The sequence below is a fragment of the Elaeis guineensis genome, chromosome 8 (genome assembly GCF_000442705.2).
Source record: "Elaeis guineensis isolate ETL-2024a chromosome 8, EG11, whole genome shotgun sequence".
Taxonomy (NCBI): Eukaryota; Viridiplantae; Streptophyta; class Magnoliopsida; order Arecales; family Arecaceae; genus Elaeis; species Elaeis guineensis.
The window spans coordinates 37,409,124-37,433,359 of record NC_026000.2 but is presented as its reverse complement, the minus strand read 5'-3'; the positions used below and the strand labels follow the sequence as shown (position 1 = coordinate 37,433,359).

Sequence of the window (24,236 nt, the reverse complement as noted above, 5' to 3'; positions counted from 1 at the left end):
TTTTTGAAACGATGTCTGATACTGACATCTGATATTGAATCATCCTGTCAACATGGTAATTTAAAGATGACTCTATACTCGCCAAAACGACAAAGCGGCCGATTGCCCAGATCCCAAAAAAGTGACTGCAGAATCGGAGTTCGATATGATAGGAAATAACTCCCTTCGTCCAACGTGACTAACCATGTGGCAATATACACGTTAGTTCACCTTAGACTTAGGAGTGGGGTCAACTGTTGGGGTAAACCAATCAACCCCCAATTTTGATCACCATGACTCCGACTGTGTATCGGCTGAACATACGGTTCCGACTCTTCATTGACCGACTGAGCAAATCACACCGACTTATGGTTGGCGGACCGACTAATATGCGACTACTACCAATCAACAGCGGACGACTTGAACCGTCAGCATAACTGAACTACTAGCCGATAGTCACTCATAGATTCTATCGACATATGGTCGATTAATCTGCTCAATATACCATAACCGTTGTGAACGGTTATTGACTACATGTCATGGCTATTCAGGAGAATTAACGACCTACTAATTCTCTATTTATAGTCCGATAATTCAGTATCATAAAAATGAAACCACGTGCTTGGCGATTACATTAGAATTATCTATAAAAAAGGAGGTAAGTGAACAAGAAGGATAAGGCACTTTGGAGTCAGAGTTTTACTATTTTCAATTTTTAAATCTACTGTTCATCAATTTTCTCTCTGACTTAAGTATCGGAGAATTTTTATCAGATATAATTTTGATTTATGAAGATGCTGTTTTTATAGGTATTTATCGCTAACGACAGACGGTAGAAAATTGATCGCAATACCTACTTTCCGCTGTTTAAGCTTGCCACGTTAACCTTTGTCATGCAGTGGCACGGACGTGCAGGACGGACGTTTGTACCCTGTTTCCAACTGTTTCTGTAAATTAAACTTATGGCAACGTGGCGGCGGCACAGTATACTATTAGCTTGAGTTGCGGTAGATGGTGCACCACGCTTGCACGCTGACGCACGTCACGTCCGCTGCAACCCGCAGGAGATGCAGTGGTGCATGGCAGTTTGCTCCTTGAAACATCCGAACAGTTTCATGCATGTGAAGGTGCATTGTTCTCCAACAGGTGGCCCGGAGAGTGTCCTTGTGAAGTACATTTAAATCCTTGATTGGTAATGCATATATAGGAAAATGGAAGCTGGGGAATGCATGATGATGGACGTATGCCACCGAAGGAGGAAGAAAAAAAAAAACGTAAACTATAGACACATAAACATACATATGTAGATACCTACATACATACATACTTACATACATGTTACACACACACGTGTGTGTGTGTGTTTGTGTAAAATGTAGCGCGTATATGTTTCTATGCATATATGTAGTGCTCCAAAGAACAGATACCCTGAACATTATATGTACATCAAAGTTATGTGTATGTCATTTAGTTTTAAACTCTTGCGATAAGTGCCAAAGAGGCCTGATAATATATTAAAGTTCGTAGTGGTTTGTTTGGTGCAAAATTAGATGATGAAACTTGGCTACCACCACAAAATCTAGGAGAATAGTTTTAATTTAGTTACTACTTTTCATAGCATTTTTTGATGCATATATTAACTTGAACAATGGAAAAGTCTATTCTTCATGAGTTTGCCACTTGCCACATCATTGGTAGAAGAAATAGCAGTTCACAGTCAGGAGAGGAGAAAAACGTAGTCTCTCACCTTTGGATCTACTGTTATTTCGTGACTAATTTTTATTGATTAAAAATTTTTGACCAAAATTTGATTTTGGTGGCCATTTTACATTCATCATTATCCATTTATAATTGTCTATTAAATATGAATAACTTTATATACACAAATAGGAATAATTGTACACAAAATAGACCTAACGTTGGATCAAGGATCAATGGTAATTATGTTGGAAACTAAAAAAAATCAAGGACTAGATCTTAATTGTTTCCTGTCATAAAAGTGCAATATATTTTCTTGCCTTCGTAAATTTGTTGCTTAAAAGATGATAAATGTGAAATATGAGTTGGTACAAATCACAAAAGGCAGGTGTGGTTTGGTTTGAAGATGCGCCATAAGCCTCCTGTGAAACATGTGTCTTGGATCCGACGAAATTAAGATGGTTCGTACACTATGCAGCATATTTAGTATAATGTGCCTTCACAATTGTGGAGGCATATCGACAAAACAGACAAGCCAATCTGCTGTTTTCACTCTTATGGTCATACGATAGATATATGAAAGTCTAGGGCTTAAAAATGGTTGTCAAAGTAAAAAATTAAACTTTTCCACCTAACTCGATCTTTATAATAGAAAAATTATATGCTCCACCATATGTATCATGCCAATCAGATTGTTTCATCCTTATGGACCCCATTCATCATGCTTTCGTCTCTATAGTCAGCCCGTGGGATTGAGACAATTTAATTGGTGTGGTGTACGGTCATACTGGTGCATGCAGTATAGGACATAATCTGCCCATGTAACGATACAATTGTAGCTTACCAAAAAAAAAAAATGACACTAATCCAAACAAGATTCCGTGTTAAGAAACCAATAATTAACCCTAAATTAAATATTTAAATGACTTGTCCTTTTGCTTCATGATCTTCCTATTCTATTAAACTATATTAATTACCAACCCCCTTCTCTTAAGAAGTGATAAACTATTAATTACCAACCCCCTTCCCTTAAAAAGTGACACGATTAGCATTAGTTTGTTTATAGGCATGGGCAGCACGCATACCATGAACGTGTCGCCAATGTTGATCGCGAGAGCGTCACGTATCGGGCGGACAGACTGCCATTCTCCGTCAGCGAACACCTCCAGCCCCCCAACCTGGTCTTGTTGGAGAACGGTTAGCGAGGTTGGGTCGCAATGCGGTCCGGTCCCGAGTGCGAGCTCCGGCTCTTGGCATGGCGGGTAGTAGTTGCATCTCATTATAGAGCTATTGTCCTTGAAGAATTCTCGGTAGAATGATCGTTCTACTCCCAAGCTGATTGCCAGGATCTCCATGATGGCTAATGACAAATCCTTCATTGCCTTGCAATACCTTTGGTAGACCAACCTACATGAACCCAAGTGTTTGTCATGTTAGCAAGCAACCCACCTCATAAACTAAAGGCACGTTGGTGGTGCAACACCAGGTAAAAGCTTAAAGGCTTACCCCATTCTCTCAAAATCTTTGCCTAGGATGGATGTGAAGTAGTCCACAAACGTGTGTTCAGGACCAGCCTCATGGTAGCCAAAGGAGAGGGTCTCCTTCCAAGGTAGTTTGGAGGAGAAGCGGTCGGAGTGAGCCCCGGCATAACCCCACATGCTCCCTGGCTTCCTCTTCGCCCGTAGCTTGCGGCTAAGAGGAAGTCTAAAGAATTCATCCATGCAGTCAAATGCGTCCTGGGCGAGAGACGCATCGACGCGGTGGTTGGTGACTTGGAAGAAACCGTGGGTCATGCAGATGGTCCTGATGAGCTCGGCTGCTCGCATTGTGGAAGCCTCGTCGCCTTGAAAGAAACCCTGGAGGTCCACCACTGGCGCATTGAATTCTTTTGGAGTGCTCGGCCTTTCACTTAGAGGCCATATGAACTCCCTCGGAATCTTGGTTTGTTTTCGCAGCAAAGAGGAGTCGAAGACCACGCCGCCAGTATTGGTATCTTTCTTTATGTCTATTGGAGGGCAGAGGAGGATGGAGGTGGGACTTGAGTTCATTTGGAGAACTATAGTGGAGGAAGTGTGGGGGAGGAAGAAGGGAGAAGATGAACGATAAGGATTTTAGGCTCGAGAGGGGTTACTTGTAAAGCGGGTAAGGCAACAAAAGGACAAAGAAAGAGTTGAAACAAGGAGGGTAAAGGGCCCTTGGTGCACGGACTATAGCTAGATAGAGAAGTAAGTTGTGGGGAGAGCGTTAGAGGATAAGACCAAGGCCGCCCATTGGTAAGGTCGAAGTAGTACTGTTGGAATCTTTTGTTAGGTTACTGACAGTTGGAACAAGGGATGCTTGTTTTAACATTGACCTCCTTGATCCTTTTCCAAAGCATTCACCATCATCATACGGTTAGGCATGTTCTCTTGTTTCCGTAGGATATCATCAGCAGCCCAAGTTGCAGGACTGTAACTGGTGAGAGTAAGATGCAATTCCTGGCTAACATCCAATTCATACTGCAGTGTTTATGGTTCATTGCAGATAAAAGGGGGAAAGATAAAAAGATAAATCGGGAGATCAGCTATCATTCTTTTAATCAAGTAAAAAGTGCCATTTAACTTGGTTGAAGGAAAGAGTTACAAATTGAGAAATAGTGGATTTCTCATGGGCTGAAATAGTAGAGTGGGATGATCCTTTGATTTGAAACCATTTCCGATCAATGTTGAGTGGGATGATAAATTGCACGGCCTATGAATATACATCTTATTCTTTATTAGATTTTCTTGCATATATATCCCGGCAAATATTTAAGATTGCATATATATATATATATATATATATATATATATATATATATATATATATGCACGCGCGCGCCCCATAAGTTTATTATTTGCAACCATATCTTATAAATTATTTTTTTTTGACACATTTATATTTATTGAGCTAAAGGTATTTCAGTTATTTTAATTTTAAATATTTATTTTTTTATGGTGTCAGATAGTATGCTTACCGTAAGATAGAGATACAAAAAAAAAAAAATCATTATGGTACATATGTAAACAATAAATTTGTAAGAATATACTTACAAAAAAATTATTACTTTGATAGAAAAAATCAATTTATTTTCTTATAAGGTTGTAGAGGATTTGAACTTATACCGATTGTTATGGCGGGTCTTGTGTCCTGTGGTTGGCACTGAAAGTTAGAAATGTCTTTTCTCAAGTCTTTTGCCCTCGAAGGTTCAACTGGCCCACCTTGAATGATATTTCCCCCTGCCCATTGAATGATAACATTTTTGGGTACAAAATGGTAGTCTTTTAAAATAAAAATGACGACTTAAAGTCACTATTTTAGAGGTCTGTCATCAATGTACATGATTGATATAGCAAAAAATAGTTCTAATATGGTTTGTAAGCCAAATTATGCTGTTACTATCAGAAAAAAAAAGAAGCCAAATTATGCTGTTCATCATGTACTTTCGAAATTATATACTGTTGATCTATATCTAACAACTTAAAACAAATATAAATCAGCATATAATTGATTTAAATACCTTTATGCAATAAATAAATCAAAGAATGGGATCATATCATTTAAGAATGTCAATTTTGTATCCACTTGATTCATAGGTCATTATTAATTATTTTTATTTTTACTTTATATATTATTTTTTTGATTTTATATTAATTAGTAGCATCGAGACCAAATACTAATAGAACTAGTATTTTATCTTTACCCTATTCATATATATACATACATATATACACACACACATAAAAAAAGAGCACATTTATCCCCATATCTAGAGGTTATGAGTGATGACAATTTAGTGTTTATTTGTCCATAGAAAAAATTGTGTATGTGAGAGAACCTATAATTGAGAAATACTCCATCTTATATTTAAATTTTATTTATTTTCTCATCTTGTGGAACAAGGCTTCAATAATGACTATTTTTTTTTTTTTACAGGAAGGTTAATTTTTTCATGTAATTATTCTTATTTTTATGTTTTTATTTTTGTTGTGGGGGGGATATGCCATCCATGTCGAAGACACGTGCCAGGAGAGACTTGTGACGAAGTATGCAAGGTCATCGTCACAGTATTGATCAGATATAAATAAGTACAATCCTAGTAGTAGATATATCTGTTAGATATATGTCCTAGAAGTCAATTAGACTGACACATTGATTTTTTTTAGGACATAATTTTATACTTGATCTAATTAATTAGGATAGATAATTTCATTCATATAGTGTATATATCTATGAATTGTCTAGAGAATTAATAAGATGATAACACATATTCTCAAGAGTTGAGAATTTGAGGTATGTATGTGTCATTGATGATTAATTCTTAAATTACTTTTAATCAAAAGATCGACTATAAGAAATTAAGGTATTAGCGATGGTATTTTTATCGTTGCTAATAGGAGATATTAGCGACGGCATTATTAACGATAATTTTTTCATCATGAATAATTAGTTTACTAATGGCTATTAGCAACGGTATTTTTGCCATCACTAATAGTAGTTTTAGTGACGACAAAAATCATACTAGAGATGATAAGGCCGTTGCTAATAATCATTAGCGATGACACTATTAGCGATAGAATTTATCGTTGCAAAAAATGAAAGAAAAATTTTTTATTTATAAAATTATTAATGACGATAAAAAGAGTATTAGCAATAGTATTATTAGTGATGGTATCTACCATTACAAAAAATAAAAAAAAAATTTATTAAAATTATTAGCAATGAAAAAAAGAGTTATAGTTTTTTTATTTTTTTTGAATATGATATAATTTTAAAATTTAAAATTCATCTTCATCATTTATTATCTAAATAATTATCGTTAAAATATCATCACAAAAGATCATCTCGATTCGGTAGCCCTAGCTATTCGATCAATAAAATTTAATTTTGACAGTCATGAATGACTGTATGATGATCTGATAGATAGAGACCACTGATGGATTCAAAAATTTACAACAATAATTTTGATGATATTTATAGTACACTATCAAAATTTTACTTCAATCGAACATCATTATCATGATCAATTTAATATAAAATAATTTAGACCGTTAAATAAAAAATGAGTGATCAAAAAGTCAAACGGCATTCGATTATAAGATAATTTTTTAGATAAATGATCTTTGCTACTACTTTAATCATTGATATAATGATGATCATAAAATTCAAATTACGCATATATGAATGATCCAAAACTATGTCTCTTGATACTCATTCTTAAAATTCTTAAATAATTATACTTGTGCATTTGTAAGACCTACTTAACGTGGATGGTTTATATATGCACGAATTGAATTTTATAAGCATCACTATATAAATAATTAAAATAGTAGTAAAGATCATTTATCTAAAAAATCATCTTAATAGGATGCCATTTGATTTTTTGATCACTCATTTTTTATTTAACAGCCGAAATCATCTCGTGCTAAATTGAAATGATAATAATATTCGATTGAAGTGAAATTTTACTAGTATGCAATAAATATCATCAAGATCATTATTATAAATTTTTAGATCCATCAGTGATCTCTATCTATCAGATTATCATGTAATCATTCTTGATCGTTGAAATTTAATTTTATTGATCGATATAGTTAGGGCTATCGGATCGAGGTAATTTTTTATGACAATACTCTAACGATAATTATTTAAATAATTAATGATAAAGATGAACTTTAAATTTTAAAATTATATCATATTCAGAGAAAAATAAAAAAAATTATATTCTGCCCCTATAGCAGTGGTTGCGTAATAACCGCTGTTATAGGTCTAGCACAACAGTTGCCCAACTATTGCCATATATTATGTAGCAGCAGTTTATGTATTACTATGATTAAAATAAATTTTTAAAAATTTAATTATAATTTTTTTAAAATTTTTTAAAAATTATTAGTGATGGCATTAGAGACGAAAATGCCATCGTTAATAGTATTAGCGATGACATTAGCGACAAAAAATACCGTCGCTAATAGTCTACCCAAAAAAATAAAAAAAATTTCTTTCTTAGCATGCCCTCATTTTCCCTTACGCGCCCTCCCACCCCCTCTCGTTTTCCCCCACCCTCTCTTTTCCCCACCTCTCGCCTCACCGAGCCCTCGGCCATAAGCACCCGACCGCCTCTCGCCTCGCTGAGCCCTCGGCTGTGAGCACTCGACTGCCTTCCCGAGCCCCTGGCCACCTTCCACCTCTCCAAGCCTCCAGTCGCCTCCCGCCTCTTCAAGCCCCTGACTCGCCTCCCTAAGCTCCCGACCTGCATCCCCCTCCCCAACCCCTGGCTGTCTCTCACCTCCCCAACCCCCGACCCACCTCTCCGAGCCCTCGATCGCCTCCCACCTCCCCGAGCCCTCGATCGCGAGCACCCAACCTCCTCCTGCCTCCTCGAGCCCCTGGCCGCGAGCCTCTAGCTACCTTCCGCATCTCCAAGCCTCCGATCGCCTCCCGCATCCCCAAGCCCCTGGTCATCCCCTCGAGCCCCCGACCATCCTCACCTCCCCAATGTTGAAAAATATATCCCAAAGTCAATCGTTAGACGATTGTGCTCATTTTGTAAATTATATATAAATTTTTATTAATAAAAATTATTTAATATTTTTATTATAAATTGACCATCTTTGAACTTCTGTATTGTAATGAAGTCTTTAGAACTATAATTAATCGATAAAAGAGGATTTATCGTTATCCTTAAAAATATTCGCGATCAAATGATACGCTATTACTAAGATGATAGTGATATTAAGTGGAGGTCGTTGTGTGCCATATGAGTTGGTTGTCCTCTTAATCAAAGAGTATAGAGATACTGTTATGGCATGTAGATAGAATATAAGAGTACCTTCCCATCGAATGTGATCTTGTGCCAAGCACTCTGCTGTCAAGAGTAGCTCATGAAGGATATGGATATAAGTGTCCCTCTGACCTGAGACTACCACGGTGACTTGTAAGCAACTCACTGTACTTTAGTATTGGATTATCTAAGTTTTTAACTCAGTGACGGAAGGATACTGGGTGCAGTCAAGTACTTATCAAGTCGGTGTGTGAGTCAAGATAGAATTGACCCCTCTGAATTAGTAGGAGATATGCATTAGTGTATTTCAATTCAGTAAAATCTTGGCCAGGATAATCCATGAGATTGATTTAAAAGATTAAAATATAATGTGGTCGATTAAATTATGGTTGACAATTAAATCTTAGGTCACCTTGCACATTTGGGTCAAAAGGATGAATTATATGGTAACCATATGCCAGTAGGTTCCTGAAGGTTGCTTTACAATACTTTGACCTATCCGATCGTCGGATTACCATTGCTAGATGGTTACATCGATTAGTACAGAAAGTTATTCCTATGCTACCGGCTTAGATTCGAACCTATGAGATTATACACATTAGAAGATTTGATCAGATCAGATGGCTGAAGAGTCCAATTAGATTGTGACTCTGGTGAAGAGTCTTACTTGGACTAGGACTCTGTGGGAGAGTTTCACTAAGACTGAAACTCTACTATTAATGAAGAATTAATTAGTAACTAGATTACTAATTGACTCAATTTGATTGAGAAAAAAGCTTTAGATCAAGTCTAATTGAATTAGATTCAGTTCGACTCTGATTGGGTTTGATATGATCGAGTCTGATTACAAAAAAAATTTGATCTTGATTCGATCAGAATTTTGACTCGGCTAATTCTTAATTGGGGTAAAAATTTGATGAGATATCTAGATTTCTAATTGGGTTAGATTAATTTTCATCAGTGGGTTCAATCCAAATTTCATTTGGATTAGAATCAGAATTAGAAATAAAGAGTCCTTGTCAACTTGGACTCTATCCTTATCTCCTGTGCCACTCCTGAATCCATGCCAATTTTTTCATGCTTAATTGGATTTGGATAGTAATTTTTGGCATCATGATAGAGGGTCTAATAAAAGTGGATAGTAATATTTGATGAGTCATAATCTTATTTCTTGCCTAATTCAAATACGATCCGAATTAGAGATAAGATATAAATTAGAAAAGAGATTTTTTATACATAGAAGATTGTTGGTGCTTTAATAAATTTTTTTCTATTTTTTTTGGAGAGTTTTTAGATGTGTGAGATACCAGAATCCTTCTCCATGTCCAAGAGTCATTTCTAGAAATTTTTGGGATGCCAAAAGATGGTTTTGGCATGGACTATTGGCATCCTTCTTTGGAAAAACTCTAATTCCTAGTCTATAAAAAGGGATCCCCTCTCTTGGACATCCCATGATCAATTTCCTTGCTATTTTTTGATTTTTCAGAGCTCTTCTCCTCCTCCTCCTTTCCTTATCCAGATCCTCTACTACTTTGGAGTGTCCAAGGTGCTTGTAGAAGAAGAAAAAGATTAACTATCGAAGTTGCTTACAGACTAGCATCTCCAAGTCTCTGATCTGCGTCAGTCTTCGCATGGATTTTTCTATAGAGTCCAGATGACTTCATGTGCCTACGAGAGATCTGAGAAATACCCTCTCCAATCATTGGATCAAAGAAGATTAAGATCAAAATTTATTTGGTAATGATCTCTAACTTATTTTGATTCCTATAATAGATCTAATAGTTAGATCTAAATTTTCAGCATCGATGAGATCAATGCGTGTTTTTATTTTCAGATCTAAAGTGTATATTTTTCATATCATAGATAATGTTGTGGTAGTTTAAGATTAGATTTTATGCATGTGATTAAGATTAAATTGTTTAATCTTTTATTTCTACTGTATAAAATTTTTAAAATCATATGTACTGCACTATCGCATATTTTTTTTAATTGGTATCAAAGCATGGTTGTTTTGACGTGAATTAATATGACTTTAGATCTATTTTTTTTATTTAATTTGATTATTTATAATTTAGATTAGATCTAAATTAGTTTATTTTTAAATCTGATTATTATCTATTTAAATTAGATGTTTTGAGTAGTAAAGTACTTGGATTGGATAATCATTAGGCCGTCCGATCATAGGAGCAAGTAGAATTTTATGACCCTCTCTTTTCATTCAATGGGGTACTCTTCATGGCGTGTAGGGGTGCCACTGTGAGATCCCATAAAGAAGAAAGTGAAAAAAAAACTTACTTTCTTGCAAAATCTTAGATCTTGAAACCTTAGGTATTGTTGTATGTGATGCAAGTTGTGAAAAAACTAGTTGCATCTAATCTTGTTTAATCAAAATTATTTTAATTTAAAATCATAAAAATTTAGATTTGATCTAAAAAATTTTATGACTTGATGAAAAAAATTTACATGAAAAATTATTTTCAAAATCTTAACCATGTTGATGCATAACTTAATTAAGAATTAAGTGTTAAACTTAATAGATCTAGAATTATGATTTAGATCTAATGACATTGCAAAAACATGGGGCATGGGTTAACTCAAATCAAGTCTTTTTCTTTAATTGGATTAGACCTAAGGTTAGAATCAAAGAATTGATTGACCATGTAGAGAAATTGATTAAGTCTAATCGAATATTGAATTAGATTAATCAAGATTTTTTTAATACAATAGTTGTAGATGGTCAAGTTTATGTCTTTGATTAGATCAAATGGATCTTGATTGCGGCTCAGTGGTTGAACCCGAATCATTAGGTTGGTCAAATCGAAACTAGTTAACCAATTGATGTCTAAGATAAATTTGACATTTCAATCGATGATTTTTAATTGGAAGTGGCTTATCTGGCCATTTTGATGGTATCTAAAGCAAGTTTAACAGATCCTCCCATCGATCTCACTTACTTGGCCAATTTGGTGAACTAGATTTTGATTAGATCGTTAAGTGATTCGAGTTAGCCCATGCCATTAAGGTTGATCAGTATGACTGATCTAGGTGCCAGTTCAATCAGCATGACCTAACTCTATTCAATGACTTGGTGAAGTCAATGAGAGGATTATGGTCTACTGATTGATCTTCTCTTCTCTCTTCTCTAAATCGATTAAATCTTCTAAATTATTAGGTCTCTAAAATGAGCTGGTCATGATAATAACTAGATCATAGCCTTCCATTAAGGTGAGTGATAGTCAGTCCATTATTTCTGATTGACATTGTAGGCACCATCCGTCTGGTGTTCTTTCTGAATGATAAAATTATCACTCATCATATGATGACTCTGTTGAACTATCTGATGATGGTTGGGTTGATTGAGCCATCCTTGGACCTGATCATTCATTAGTTGGAATCATTTAGTAGGTTCATGTTAATAGTTTGACCTAACTAGAACTTTCAGTGGAGGCCCATCGCCTACTAAAATAAAATCTGGGACTAAATTAAATACTAGAAGTTGTTTAAAAAAATAATTGGTTAAGAACCTATTCATAGGTGTATATGGGTTGACCGAGCCATCCTCAGGCCTATATGTAGTCTATGTGGATACAAATATCCACTAAAAAATTAAGGTAATTCCTCGAATTGAAGGTAAAGGCTACTAATTCGTATAAAATAGTGAGAGAACCTTTAGACTAAAGTTGATATCTTTAGGATTAGCAAATTCATATACTAATTAGATTTTGTATTTTTCTTGTGTGTGCAGATATGGCCTCAAACTTATCGCTCCGATCACTATTGGATAGTGAGAAGCTTATTGGACCAAATTTCGATAATTGGTATCGAAAGTTAAAGATTATCCTAGAGCATGAGAGGATCCTTTATGTGATAATGGATTCGATACCTGAGGAGCCTACTCCTAATGCCCGAGGAGCAGTCTGAGACACTTATTTAAAGTGGCTTAACGATCGCATCATGGTTTATTGCATTATATGGGCCTCCATAAATGATGAGTTCAGTCGAAAGTTTAAAGAGACTTAGCTAGAAAAAATGCTTTAAGTGTTCACGGATTCCTTTGGTACTCTTGATGACGTTAAGCGGCACAAGACTAGTTACACCATTTTCAATACCTAGATGAGGGAGGGTGCATCTGTTATCGATTATGTATTGTACATGATCGAGTAGATTAAAAAATTGAGCAAACTTGGCTTCCCCTTGCACGAACAGCTGGGGAAGGATGTGATCCTGAACTCCCTACCCAAGTTCTACCTACCGTTCCTCAGTCATTTCAGAATGACGAAGCCTATAGTCAACTACCACAGTCTATTGGGGTTACTGCAGATTTTTGAGAAGGATCACCAGCTCCATAAAGAGATGGTGAATTTAGTGGGAGGATCTTCTTCGGATAGTTGTCATTCTTTTAAAAAAAGAAAAAAGAAGAAGAATAAGAAGAGCATGGTGCTGGGAGTCAGTCTCAAAAATCTAAGTTCAAGATGGATCAAAATCAGGCAGAGTGCTTCTTTTACAAGAAGTAAGATCACTGAAAGAGAAATTATCCTCAATATATCACTTTTCTTGATCCGAACAGGTCAAAGAAGAAGAAGCAATCAGTTACTGGACAAGATACTTATATGATAACACCTTGTAACTTCTCTCTTTTTGATATAATGATCTGGGTATTGGATACCGGTAGCCCTATTCACATTTATAATTCGTTGTAGGGTCTTCAGGTCACTAAGAGATTTGGAGATGGTGAGAGATTTTTGAACATTGGAGATGGAAGATCAATTTCAGTTCTAGCTTTAGGAATCATCAAGCTTGTATTTGAATCTCGTTATATTATTCTTAATGAGTGTCATTACTATCCTAATTTTTTTTAAATATTATTTCTGTAGGTGATGCATGTCGTAACACATCAAAATTAATCCTACTCACTATCATGTAGATAGGATGAGTCGGGATCGTATCCGTAGGGAACTTAGTTGATTATTTTGAAAATATAAAAAATAATAATAAATTATAAAAAAAATTAAGAAAGAAGCATGAAAAATAAAATTACTTTTCATTAATCTAATAAAGAAGCATACATAAAGAAAAGAAATAAAATTATGATACAAGACAACTAAACCAAGTTGATCTTCTTGCTGTGCCCAATGGTGAATGTGTGTCCTTGAATCCTTCATCTTTCTTCGTACAGACAGCGATAGGATGGTTGGAAGGTTTGGTACAGAAATTCTAAGAAAAAAGGTTGATGGAAGCGGATATGTAACAGAGAAAGGGTAGCGGCACTAGGATTAGAACCTCTCCTAGATTTGATGGGATGTGAAAAAGGGATCTATGGAGGAATATGTTATGCTAGGATTAGTACCTCCCCTAGACTTATGAAGAAGAGGAAGAGAGAGAGAGAAAGAGAGAAGCTTGAAGAGAACTTAGACTTTGGCTTGATAGAAAAAGAGGGAGGCCTTGAAATTCTATTTATAGAGTGAGGATGCTAGGGTTTCATGAAAAGAGAGATGGAAGTGTGAATAAAGACCCTTGGATCTTCATATTGATTCTCCTCCATTGATCAATAAGTCATGTTCACACTTGGTTCCATTTATCTTTTAATCTGGGCCTTTGATTGGAGAGGTTGCTTCTTGACCCTTGATCTTTAAGTTGCGTTCATACTGAAATAAGAGCTGATTGCTTGGTTCACTCAAATCTGAATCAATTTGAGTTCAAATTGAATCGTATGAACTCAAACTCTCAATTATCTGCAAAACAAAATAGATAGCATTAAAATTTTAATAAAATAATATTAATTATTACAATATTTAGTGCCTCTAGCATCCTAAATTAAGTATTCATCACATCCCTCAATTTGAACTTTACTCGTCCTCGAGTAAAATAGATACATTAGCATTGTACCCTAAATTATCCTTGAATTGAAAGTTATCCTAAATATTCCTAACTATAGTTGATATCTGGATAGATCATTAAAGAGGTACTTCATTGGATTATCAATTCGACCCAATTAATGGTTGAGAATTAGTCATAAAATTTTTAGAGATCTTCTTTCACTGACTTCCCACTCTACTCTTTAAGTCCTCAAACTTGATGTGAGCAGGGTTTATTATCTTCTTACAATTTAGTCCTCTTATTCTTTTTTTTTATTTTTTTTTGAAAAAATATTTACATGTATAGTCAGTACAATGTCCTAACTCCTTAAGCTTTCTAATTGACTCTTATAGCGAGCTTTAGGCCAATGACTCCCAAATCAGTTGGCTTTAGGGCATTAGGTGTAAGGTACTCCTCAAGCTTACTAACTCAAGTCAAAAAGGCTACGAGTTAAAACTGACTATACAAGAGGTTTTTTCATATTCTCACCTTTTGACGTGAACAACAATACTTACTTAGGCAAAGGGGCCCGGTTACTTAGTGAGAAATATTAAAATCTTTTTTTTTATTTTATCTCATTTTTTTTAAATAATATTTTTTTTACATATCTTGACCTTTTCATCCATACCCCCATAAAGCAGATTCTTCATTGAGATGGTAGGAAAAGGATTTTAAAATCACTTCAAAATTTAGTCTGGTCTAAATTTTTTCATTAATTGGATGTCCTTAATAATTTTTTCTTCGATATCTTTAAAATTATCTAGACCATTAATCATTTATTGATTAGAGTGCCTAATTAACTTCAAATTGAGATAAAATTTAGATGCACAAAACTAATTATTTCTGACCATACTCGAGGACTTAATTAGTTATTCTTCTCCCAACTTAATTTTTATTGTCTCCAATGGAAGAAGAGAATCATAACAAAGCAAAAATAAAATATAACAAATAAGGACACCACCTGAGTTTGATGTGTATAATGTTGATTAAGATATCGCTCATTGCTGGGCTAGTGTGTTTTTGACTCCATTGATCATGGTGCTCCCCCCAACTTGGCTAATTATTCTTTTCAAAAATTTCTATAAAATAAAAAGAAACTAGATAGCTGAAAAATAAAATATTGGGTTACCTCCCAACAAGCGTTAAGTTTAAGATCTTCAGTCAGACCAAGCCAAAGTTCAATTGTAAACTGGATTATGTAATTCAATTGAGTCAACTTGCTTGCCATCTCTAATTTCATCCACATAATGTTTCAATCGTTGGTCATTTACTTTGAAGGTATTTTCTTGTTTAGGATCTTTGATTTCAATTGCTCCATGAGGAAACACCTGAGTTATGATATATGGTCCATCCCAATGTGAATGGAGTTTTTCAGGAGTAGTCATAACCTCGAATTATAAAGCCACACTTTTTTATTAGGTTTGAATATTTTTTGTGAAATATATTTATCATGATAAGCCTTAGTTCGAGCCTTATAAATTTGTAAACTCTCATATACTTCATTGTGTAGCTCTTCTAATTCGTTCAATTGTAGTCTCCTATTACTACTCGTATTTTTTATGTCGAAATTGAATTGCTTTATGGCCAAAATGCATGGTGTTCTAGCTCTACCGGCAGATAGCAGGCTTTTTCAAAAATGAGTCGGTAAGGAGACATTCCTATCGAGGTCCTGTATGCAGTACGGTAGGCCCATAATGCATCGTCTAATCATCCAGACCAATCTTTTCGATCAGTCCTAACCGTCTTCTCAAGAATTCATTTGATCTTCCTGTTGGAGACTTCCACTTGGCCACTAGTTTGGGGGTGATATGGTGTGATAAATTTGTGAGTGATTTCATATTTATTCATTAAACTTTCAAAGTGCCTATTCATGAAGTGTGTACCTCCATCACTAATAATGGCTCTTGGACAACCAAATCGACTTAAGATATTCTGTTGGATGAATTTGATTACCACCTTGTGATCATTCATTCTGGTTGCCATAGCCTCAACCCATTTAGATACGTAATCTATCGCAACCAAAATATATTCATATCCATAGGATGGAAGAAAGGGGCCCATAAAATCAATTCTCCAAACATCAAAAACTTCCACGACTAAGATGAGAGATAGGGGCATCATGTTTTTTCTAGAAATATTTCTCGTTTGCTGACCGTGCAAGCATTTAAGGCAAAATTTATGTGCATCCTTAAATAATGTCGGTCAGTAAAACCTACTTTGTAACACTTTTGCGGTCATTTTCTTTCCACTGAAATATCCCCTGCATGCATGAGAGTGACAAAAGGTAAGTATACTTTGATACTCACCATCAGGGACACAGCGTCGAATCACTTGGTCAGGGCAATATTTGAACAATTCGGGTTCCTCCCAATAATAATGTTTGACCTGTGAGAAGAATCGATCCTTCTCCTATTTTGTCCGATGGAGAGGAACTTGTCCTGTTGCTAAGTAGTTAATGATGTAGGCAAACCATGAGTTTGGTCAGAGGATGTTGCAAAAAATTGTTCGTCAGAAAATTTCTCCTTGACTTCATCTGTACCCATTGTATGATCAACTAAGATTCTAGAAATATGATCAGCGACCACATTTTCGAAATTCTTCATCTCAAATTTCTTGATCAAATTCTTAAAGCAGAAGGATCCATCTGATCAATCGTGGTTTAGTATCTTTCTTTGAGAGAAGATGTTTCAAAGCCGCGTGATCAGAATACACGAGAACCTTAGACCCTAACAGATATGAACAAAATTTATCAAAGGCAAATACTACCACTAGTAACTCTTTTTCTATCGTAGTGTAGTTCAATTGAGCATCGGATAGAGTTTTGCTAGCATAATAGATCACATGTGGCTCCTTATTGATTTTTTGACCTAAGATGGCCCCTATTGCAAAATCAAAAGCGTCACACATGATTTCAAATGAGAAGAACCAATCAGGAGGTTTTATTATGGGTGCTGTTGTCAGAGCTATTCGTAACGTGTAGAAGGCTTGTAGACATTCTTTATTAAAGACAAATAGTGTATCCTTCGCCAGCAGATTGCATAAGGATCTTGATATTTTGCTAAAATTTTTAATGAAGCATTTGTAAAATCCAGCGTGACCTAAGAAAGATTGTATTTGTTGAACCGAAGTGGGGGGTGGTAGTTTTGAGATGACCTCAATTTTTGCTTTATCTACCTCAATCCCCCTTTCGAAAATAATATGTCCCAATATGATTTCTTTCCAAACTATGAAATGGCTCTTTTCTCAACTTAAAACTAAATTTGTCTCCGTGTAGCACTTAAGGACTTTGGAGAGGTTATGAAGACAATCCTCAAAAGTGATTCCAAATACAGAGAAATTATCCATAAATACTTCGAGATATTTAGCCACCATATCTGAAAAAATAGCCAAAATACACCATTGAAATATAGCGGGTGCATTGCCGAGTCCGAACGACATACGTCGAAAAGTGAAAGTGCCGTAGGGGCAAGTGAAGGTGGTCTTCTCTTGGTCATCTAGAAATACAAGTATCTGATTATACCCCGAATAACCATCTAGAAAATAAAAAAAAATATTGACCTGCTAGCCATTCTAGGATTTGATCGACGAAGGGTAATGAAAAATGATCCTTTCTAGTAACGGCATTGAGTTTCCTATAGTCAATGCACACTCGCCAACCAGATGGTGTGCGAGTGGGAAGCAATTCACCTTCTTCATTCTTCACCATAGTAATACCTACTTTTTTAGGTACTACTTGAGTAGGGATGACCCACTTACTATCGGATATGGGGTAGATGATTCCAGCATCTAGCCATTTTATTACCTCTTTCTTCACTACTTTTCGTATATTTGGATTCAGTCTCCTCTGCATATTTTGATGGGGTTTGGCATCTGCCTCGCAATGAATATGGTGCATACAGATGGAGGGGTCAATTCTTTTTAGATCGGCAATGGACCAGTCGATAGCCTCTTTATTTTTCTTCAGAACACCAACCAATTGTGCTTCTTGATCTAGGGTCAAGTCTGATGCAATGATCACCGGAAGGGTGTCATTAGGTCCTAGGAATGCATACTTGAGTGTGGCCGGAAGTGGCTTTAATTCTAGTGCAGGTGGTGATTCTAATGATGGGGCTTTGGGTGTATTGGCTAATTCAGGCAATGGCTCATACTTGATTGTCCAATGGAGAGTAATTTCATCACTTGATATATCAACTAAAATATTTACTTCTTCACTACCTCCCTCCATATTATAGTCGTCCACTCCAAAGTACGTCAAATGGGTGTCTCAAAAATTATGTGCAAAAATCATTGATGTTGCTTCCTTTATAATATCCTCGAATGTATCTATCTCGAAGTAACTATCTATTGATGGTCCCTGGGATGCACTAAACACATTTAATCTCAGTTTCTTATTCTCAAATGATACGTCCATGACTCCTGTCCTACAATTGATGCACGTATTTGCCGTATCTAAGAAGGGTCTACCTAAGATAATGAGAATTTGTCTTGGATTGCCACTCAGTTCCATGTCAAGGACTAAAAAATCAACTAAAAAATAGAACTCATCTACCTTGACCAAAATATCCTCGATCATCCCATGTGGTGTCTTAATTGATCTATCAGCTAATTGTAGAGTGACCGATGTGGGTTTTAATTCTTCGAATCCAAAAAGTTCATAAATCGAGCTAGGTAAAAGGTTCACACTCGCCCCTAGATTCAGGAGAGCTTGTTCGATGTGAAGGTCTCCTATAATGCAAGAAATGGTAGGGGTATCTGGATCTTTAAGCTTTAGAGGGATGGCATGCTGGAACACAGAGCTAGCTTGTTCAGTGAGGCATACTTTCTTCAGGAGTTGTGATCGAGATTTACATTTTTGGATGCATGATTTCTTCAAAAATTTTGCGTAAGCTGGGATCTGTTTGATTGCATCTAGAAGGAGGAGATTAATTTGGACTTGCTTAAATAATTCCAACATCTCATCAAGTCTTCCTCCTTTCTTATCCACAAGAGTGGGGGCTTTTAGGCAAGTAAGGTGATTTCGGTGCAGTTGGTCCCTTTTCTACTTTTGTGTCCTCCTTGCTCTTAGGTGATTTGGACTTAGTCAGAGGTCTAGGGTCGGTCTCATTGATTTTACTCGTGTGTTCAATGACCTTCCCACTTTTGAGAGTCATAATTGATATGGCATGTTCAGAAAAGATATCTGGAGTATTGGAGCTCTCGACCATGAATTGTCCTCTCGGATTGCTCTCAGATTGGGTAGATAATTTTTTGCCTTCTCTCCTACTGACTACGGTTGCTAGTTGACCTATTTGGGTCTCTAGCTTAGCAATGGATTGCGTGTGGGAGTTAAGGATCTAGGTGTTGACTTCTAATCATTCTAGCACTTTTAGAACCTTATCCTCAAAAGCTGAGCTGTGACCAGTGATAGATGTTTGAGGAGTATTTTGAAACTGGTGGTATGGTCCATGCCTATATGTCGGGTCCTGATAATTTGGTCTAGGTACAATAGGGCCAACCATTGGCTGTGATCTCTAAGAAAAATTTGAGTAGTTTCTCCAATCGAGGTTATAAGTGTTCGAATATGGATCATTTCCTAATCTATGAGCTTGTTGGGCTTGAGCTTGCTGGACCTGCTCATGCATAAATTCAGAAAATTGAGGTGCGGTTAGACATTCACTAACAAAATGAGTCAGGCTTGCACACAATGCACAAACATCTTGCACTGGATTAGGTAGAATTGAAGAGTGTCCGATATTCAGAAGATGATCTAATTTTTGGGACAACTTATCTACCTTACTGTGGATATCCATAACATTTCCAATCTGATAGATTCCACCTCTTTTTTGTTGAGACATGGGTTGTTCTCTAGAGGTGGCAGACATGTGATGTAGGGAGTTCTCACTAAGTATTTCAAAGAGCTGCCAAGCCTCGTCCTTACTCTTTAGCATGAATGTCCCACCACACGATGCATCGATCATTTATCGATGTTTCTCTAATAGACCATCACAGAAATACTGAACAAGTTGCCATTTGAGGACAGCATGGTGGGGGCATTTACGAATAAGATCTCTTAACCTTTCCTATGTCTCATGAAAAAGTTCACCATCCAATTGGGAAAAACTAGTGATGGCTTTTCTAATTTGATTCATTTTTTCAATTGAAAAGTATTTCTTGAGGAATTCTCTCTGAAGATGGTCCCAAATTGAAATGATTATGGAATCTAGAGAGTTTAACCAATGCTTGGCTTTGTCCTTAAGTGAAAAAGGGAATAGTTTCAACCTGAGGACATCATCAGTGAAATTTTGAATTTTTACTGTGGAGCATATCTCAAAAAATTCATCCAAGTATTTATACGGATCCTCATTCGTCAGTCCATAGAATGATGGAAGTATTTGAATAATGCTAGACTTGATTTCGTATTATGCTGCCTCCACAAGAGGAGGCTGGATACATGACGAGTAAGTGTAAGATGAGGGAGTAAAATACTCTCTCAATTATCATGATGGTTCAGTCTCTTATTTTGGATCCATGGTTTTGATTTGGTTTGTTCGAATCATTTTTTCTAGCTCTAGGTCTAATAGGTGTAAATCAGGTTGTAATGATCGGCATTCTAGCATGCACCCAAAAGATCTCATCGAGTTTTAATTTCAACAAATTTTTTTTTTTGAAAGAGAAGAGGAGAGTAGGAGGAGAGAAAAGAATTTTAAAGAAGAGAACCTAAGGAATTCTAATGCTAAGAATATAGAGAAGAATTAATTAGATTTGATATTTTTAGTCAACAATCAAGTGGTTCAATCAATCCTATCTATGGATTATCCTAGATCTAGACAGCTCCTAACTGCCAAGGTCACCTTCAAGAACTCCAAGTAGCAGACTAGCTGCTTAACTGGCCAGATAAGTATAAGATTAGTGGGGGTCCCCCCGTTGCTTTTCTTAGACACCAACTGTGTTGGTCAGATTAGTGAATGGAATCAATTAATGAACCACCTTCATTCAGGATGTAATCTCTGAACCACTTTTCTAGACACCAGTTAAACTGACTAACCTGAATTCGATCTAACTTTTAGGGTTCCTTGTCCTACTGAGCTCGAGTATTCTTAAGGGTCAACGTCTAATCAATTTTAAATTAGAAGTGTTGGTGCAAAAATCTGCTTGCGCTGGAGAAGCTGGAGTCGGAGAAGTCGCGGTCGCCGCCGGGACCTGCAAGGGAAGTCTAAACCGGAGGTGGGGTTGCTCCGGCAAGACCCTCCGACGCTCAAGTCAGTTCTCTACCTCAACAAGAATGGAGTGCTCGAACGGAGAGTTTAGCAGAGTTTTGAGATAAGAAAATGAGCTTAGAGAATAACGTATCTGAGTCCCCCTTTTATAGGCGGAGGAGGCAACGGATTGATGGCGACGTTTGTAACCGTCTGGTAGTGGGCCGCCCATGGTCAGGGGAATTGATTGCAAAGGGTCGTGGGGTAGACCCGTGGCTATTGTCATAGCCTGCCACGTAGGGCCTGTTGCAGGTAGTGGAGCGGCGTCCGTTGCCGCTAGCTGCCAGTGAGTAGTGGGATCGTGCATCACCTGCCGCAGGGAGTGGAGCAGAATCGTGGCCGTTGACATAGCCTGTCAGAGAGTAATGGAGCCGCGCGGAATCCGCTACAGGAAGTGAAACAGGATCATGGTTGTTATTGTGATCTGCCAAGGGGCGCGGATCTGTTGATCGAGGCTCGGCAGCGGTCGGAGTCCGGCCTCTGTAGAAGTCCGGGAAGGGTCCTCCTTTTGGTTGGGGTCGTAGGTGGAGTCCGGCTCTCGTAGGAGTCCGGACGGAGTCGAGCTGCTCGAAATCGAGGGCGGAGCCCGGCTCCCGTAGGAGTCCGGGCGGAGCCCGACTCCCGTAGGAGTCTGGGCGGAGCTGAGCTGCTCGAAGTCGAAGGCGGAGCCCGGCTCCCGTAGGAGTCCGGGCGGAGCTGAGCTGCTCGAAGTCGAAGGCGGAGCCCGGCTCCCGTAGGAGTTCGGGCGGAGCTGAGCTGCTGTTGATATCAAAGGCGGAGCCCGGCTCCCGTAGGAGTCCGGGCGGAGCTGTGCTGCTCGAAGTCGAAGGCGGAGCCCGGCTCCCGTAGGAGTCCGGGCGGAGCTGAGCTGCTGTTGATATCAAAGGCGGAGCCCGGCTCCCGTAGGAGTCCGGGCGGAGCTGTGCTGCTCGAAGTCGAAGGCGGAGCCCGGCTCCCGTAGGAGTCCGGGCGGAGCTGAGCTGCTGTTGATATCGAAGGCGGAGCCCGACTCCCGTAGGAGTCCGGGCAGAGCTGAGCTGCTCAAAGTCGAAGGCGGAGCCCGGCTCCCGTAGGAGTCCGGGCGGAGCTGAGCTGCTGTTGATATCGAAGGCGGAGCCCGGCTCCCGTAGGAGTCCGCGCGGAGCTGAGCTGCTCGAAGTCGAAGGCGGAGCCCGGCTCCCGTAGGAGTCCGGGCGGAGCTGAGCTGCTGTTGATATCGAAGGCGGAGCCCGGATCCCGTAGGAGTCCGGGCGGAGCTATGCTGCTCGAAGTCGAAGGCGGAGCCCGGCTCCCGTAGGAGTCCGGGCGGAGCTGAGCTGCTGTTGATATCGAAGGCGGAGCCCGGCTCCCGTAGGAGTCCGGGTGGAGCTGTGCTATTCCGTCGTCGATTCCCCTGGGGGTTTCGGCTGTGGGTATTTAATAGCCAACACCAGTCCCCCTACTTCCGAGTTTGAATTTTCAGATGAAGGAAGTACAGAGAGAGAGATAGGTATAGCCGAAACCGTCCCTTCGAATCCTGTGCACTGCCGCCTCCAGATATTTTAGCACTTAATGTGCGTACGTCAGAGCCCGCTTTTTGGTGAAGGTGACCTGAAGAGTCTTTTCGAAACCCCCGTTGGAGCGCGATCCCAAGCGCCGTGCCACGGGAATTTGCGAGCGGTCAACCCTCGATAGCAATGAAGCGGATAAGCGTGACATGTGGCACACACCAGCTGGCCCAGGAATACACGCCGCCATAACTGCGCCAGGATCCGTCTGCTATTTAAACCCCTCAGTCCTTTCATGGCCTTATCCTGGCGCTTTTCTTTCCCCTGAGAGTCCTGCCTCCCTCGTATCAGTCCTTGTCTCCTTTAGCCCCCCAATTCTTCTCTGAGGGTTTCCACACCATGTCCTCTACTCTGGAGGCTGTTCTTGAGGGGATTTTTAAGGGTTTGGAGGAAGGTGAGGAGGAGAATGGCGGCCAGTGAGAATCTCTGTCATTTTAAAGGGGGCCCGAGGAAGAATTCCTTCAACAACAGGGGTTTAATAACGGGGGCTGTTGGTGAAGCTATTCTGCCCGCGAATTTCGGAGTAGCAAGGCGGGGTGATACTGGTCAAGAGGGCAGAGCAGTCGTCATAAGCCATGACGGGATCCTTGACGCCGTCGGGGCCGAGAGACCAGAGGCGGTCGGCGTCGACGGTGGGGCAGTAGAACTTGTTGCGGGGATGGTGGAAGTAGCGCATGCCGACCTTGTCGGAGCAATTTGGGTGGCGGCTGTTGTGGGGCGTTCGGAGATGAGGCACACCTCTGGCGTCGCTACCGCTTCTGAGGTGACTCCGGTTCTTCTTGAAACAGGTCTTCGCTACTGCCGCCGTTGCCCTTACCGTCTCTGGAGATCTATCCCACCCCTTTCCCGCCAGGGTTGGGACTTCGGAAACAGAATGAGGCGAGATGGGGCGAGAGCTGTTACACGCACTGGAGAACGCGACTGAGAAGGATAAAGATGGAGAGAGGAGTTCGTAGCGGCCTCCGGTTCGTCCTGCCCGAACCGTGCTTGCGAGACTTGTAATGACGTGTATCTTCTTTTTCTCTCTTTTTTTCTGTCCCATCGGGTCCTGTAACGTATACTTTTGTTAAATGAAAAAGAGATTTTGGTACCTCGTCTGCATCTCACGCTAAATAGTTGTCT

At 38.6% G+C, this 24,236-nt stretch overlaps 1 protein-coding gene and 1 non-coding gene across 2 annotated transcripts; one reads left to right on the top strand and one right to left on the bottom strand.

Moving 5' to 3' along the window:
* Positions 1-2,470: 2,470 nt before the first annotated feature.
* On the bottom strand, positions 2,471-3,748 carry LOC140851055 (gibberellin 20 oxidase 2-like). Its single transcript, XM_073242440.1, has 2 exons — positions 3,184-3,748; positions 2,471-3,084 (listed from the first exon to the last, which is right to left on the bottom strand). The coding sequence occupies exons 1-2, from the start codon at positions 3,723-3,725 to the stop codon at positions 2,637-2,639; spliced, it is 990 nt and encodes a 329-aa protein (XP_073098541.1). The 5' UTR covers positions 3,726-3,748; the 3' UTR covers positions 2,471-2,636.
* Positions 3,749-20,347: 16,599 nt separating this feature from the next.
* Positions 20,348-20,453, top strand: LOC140851426 (small nucleolar RNA R71). Its single transcript, XR_012134179.1, has one exon. It is a non-coding gene; the product is annotated as a small nucleolar RNA R71 (small nucleolar RNA).
* Positions 20,454-24,236: the final 3,783 nt, after the last annotated feature.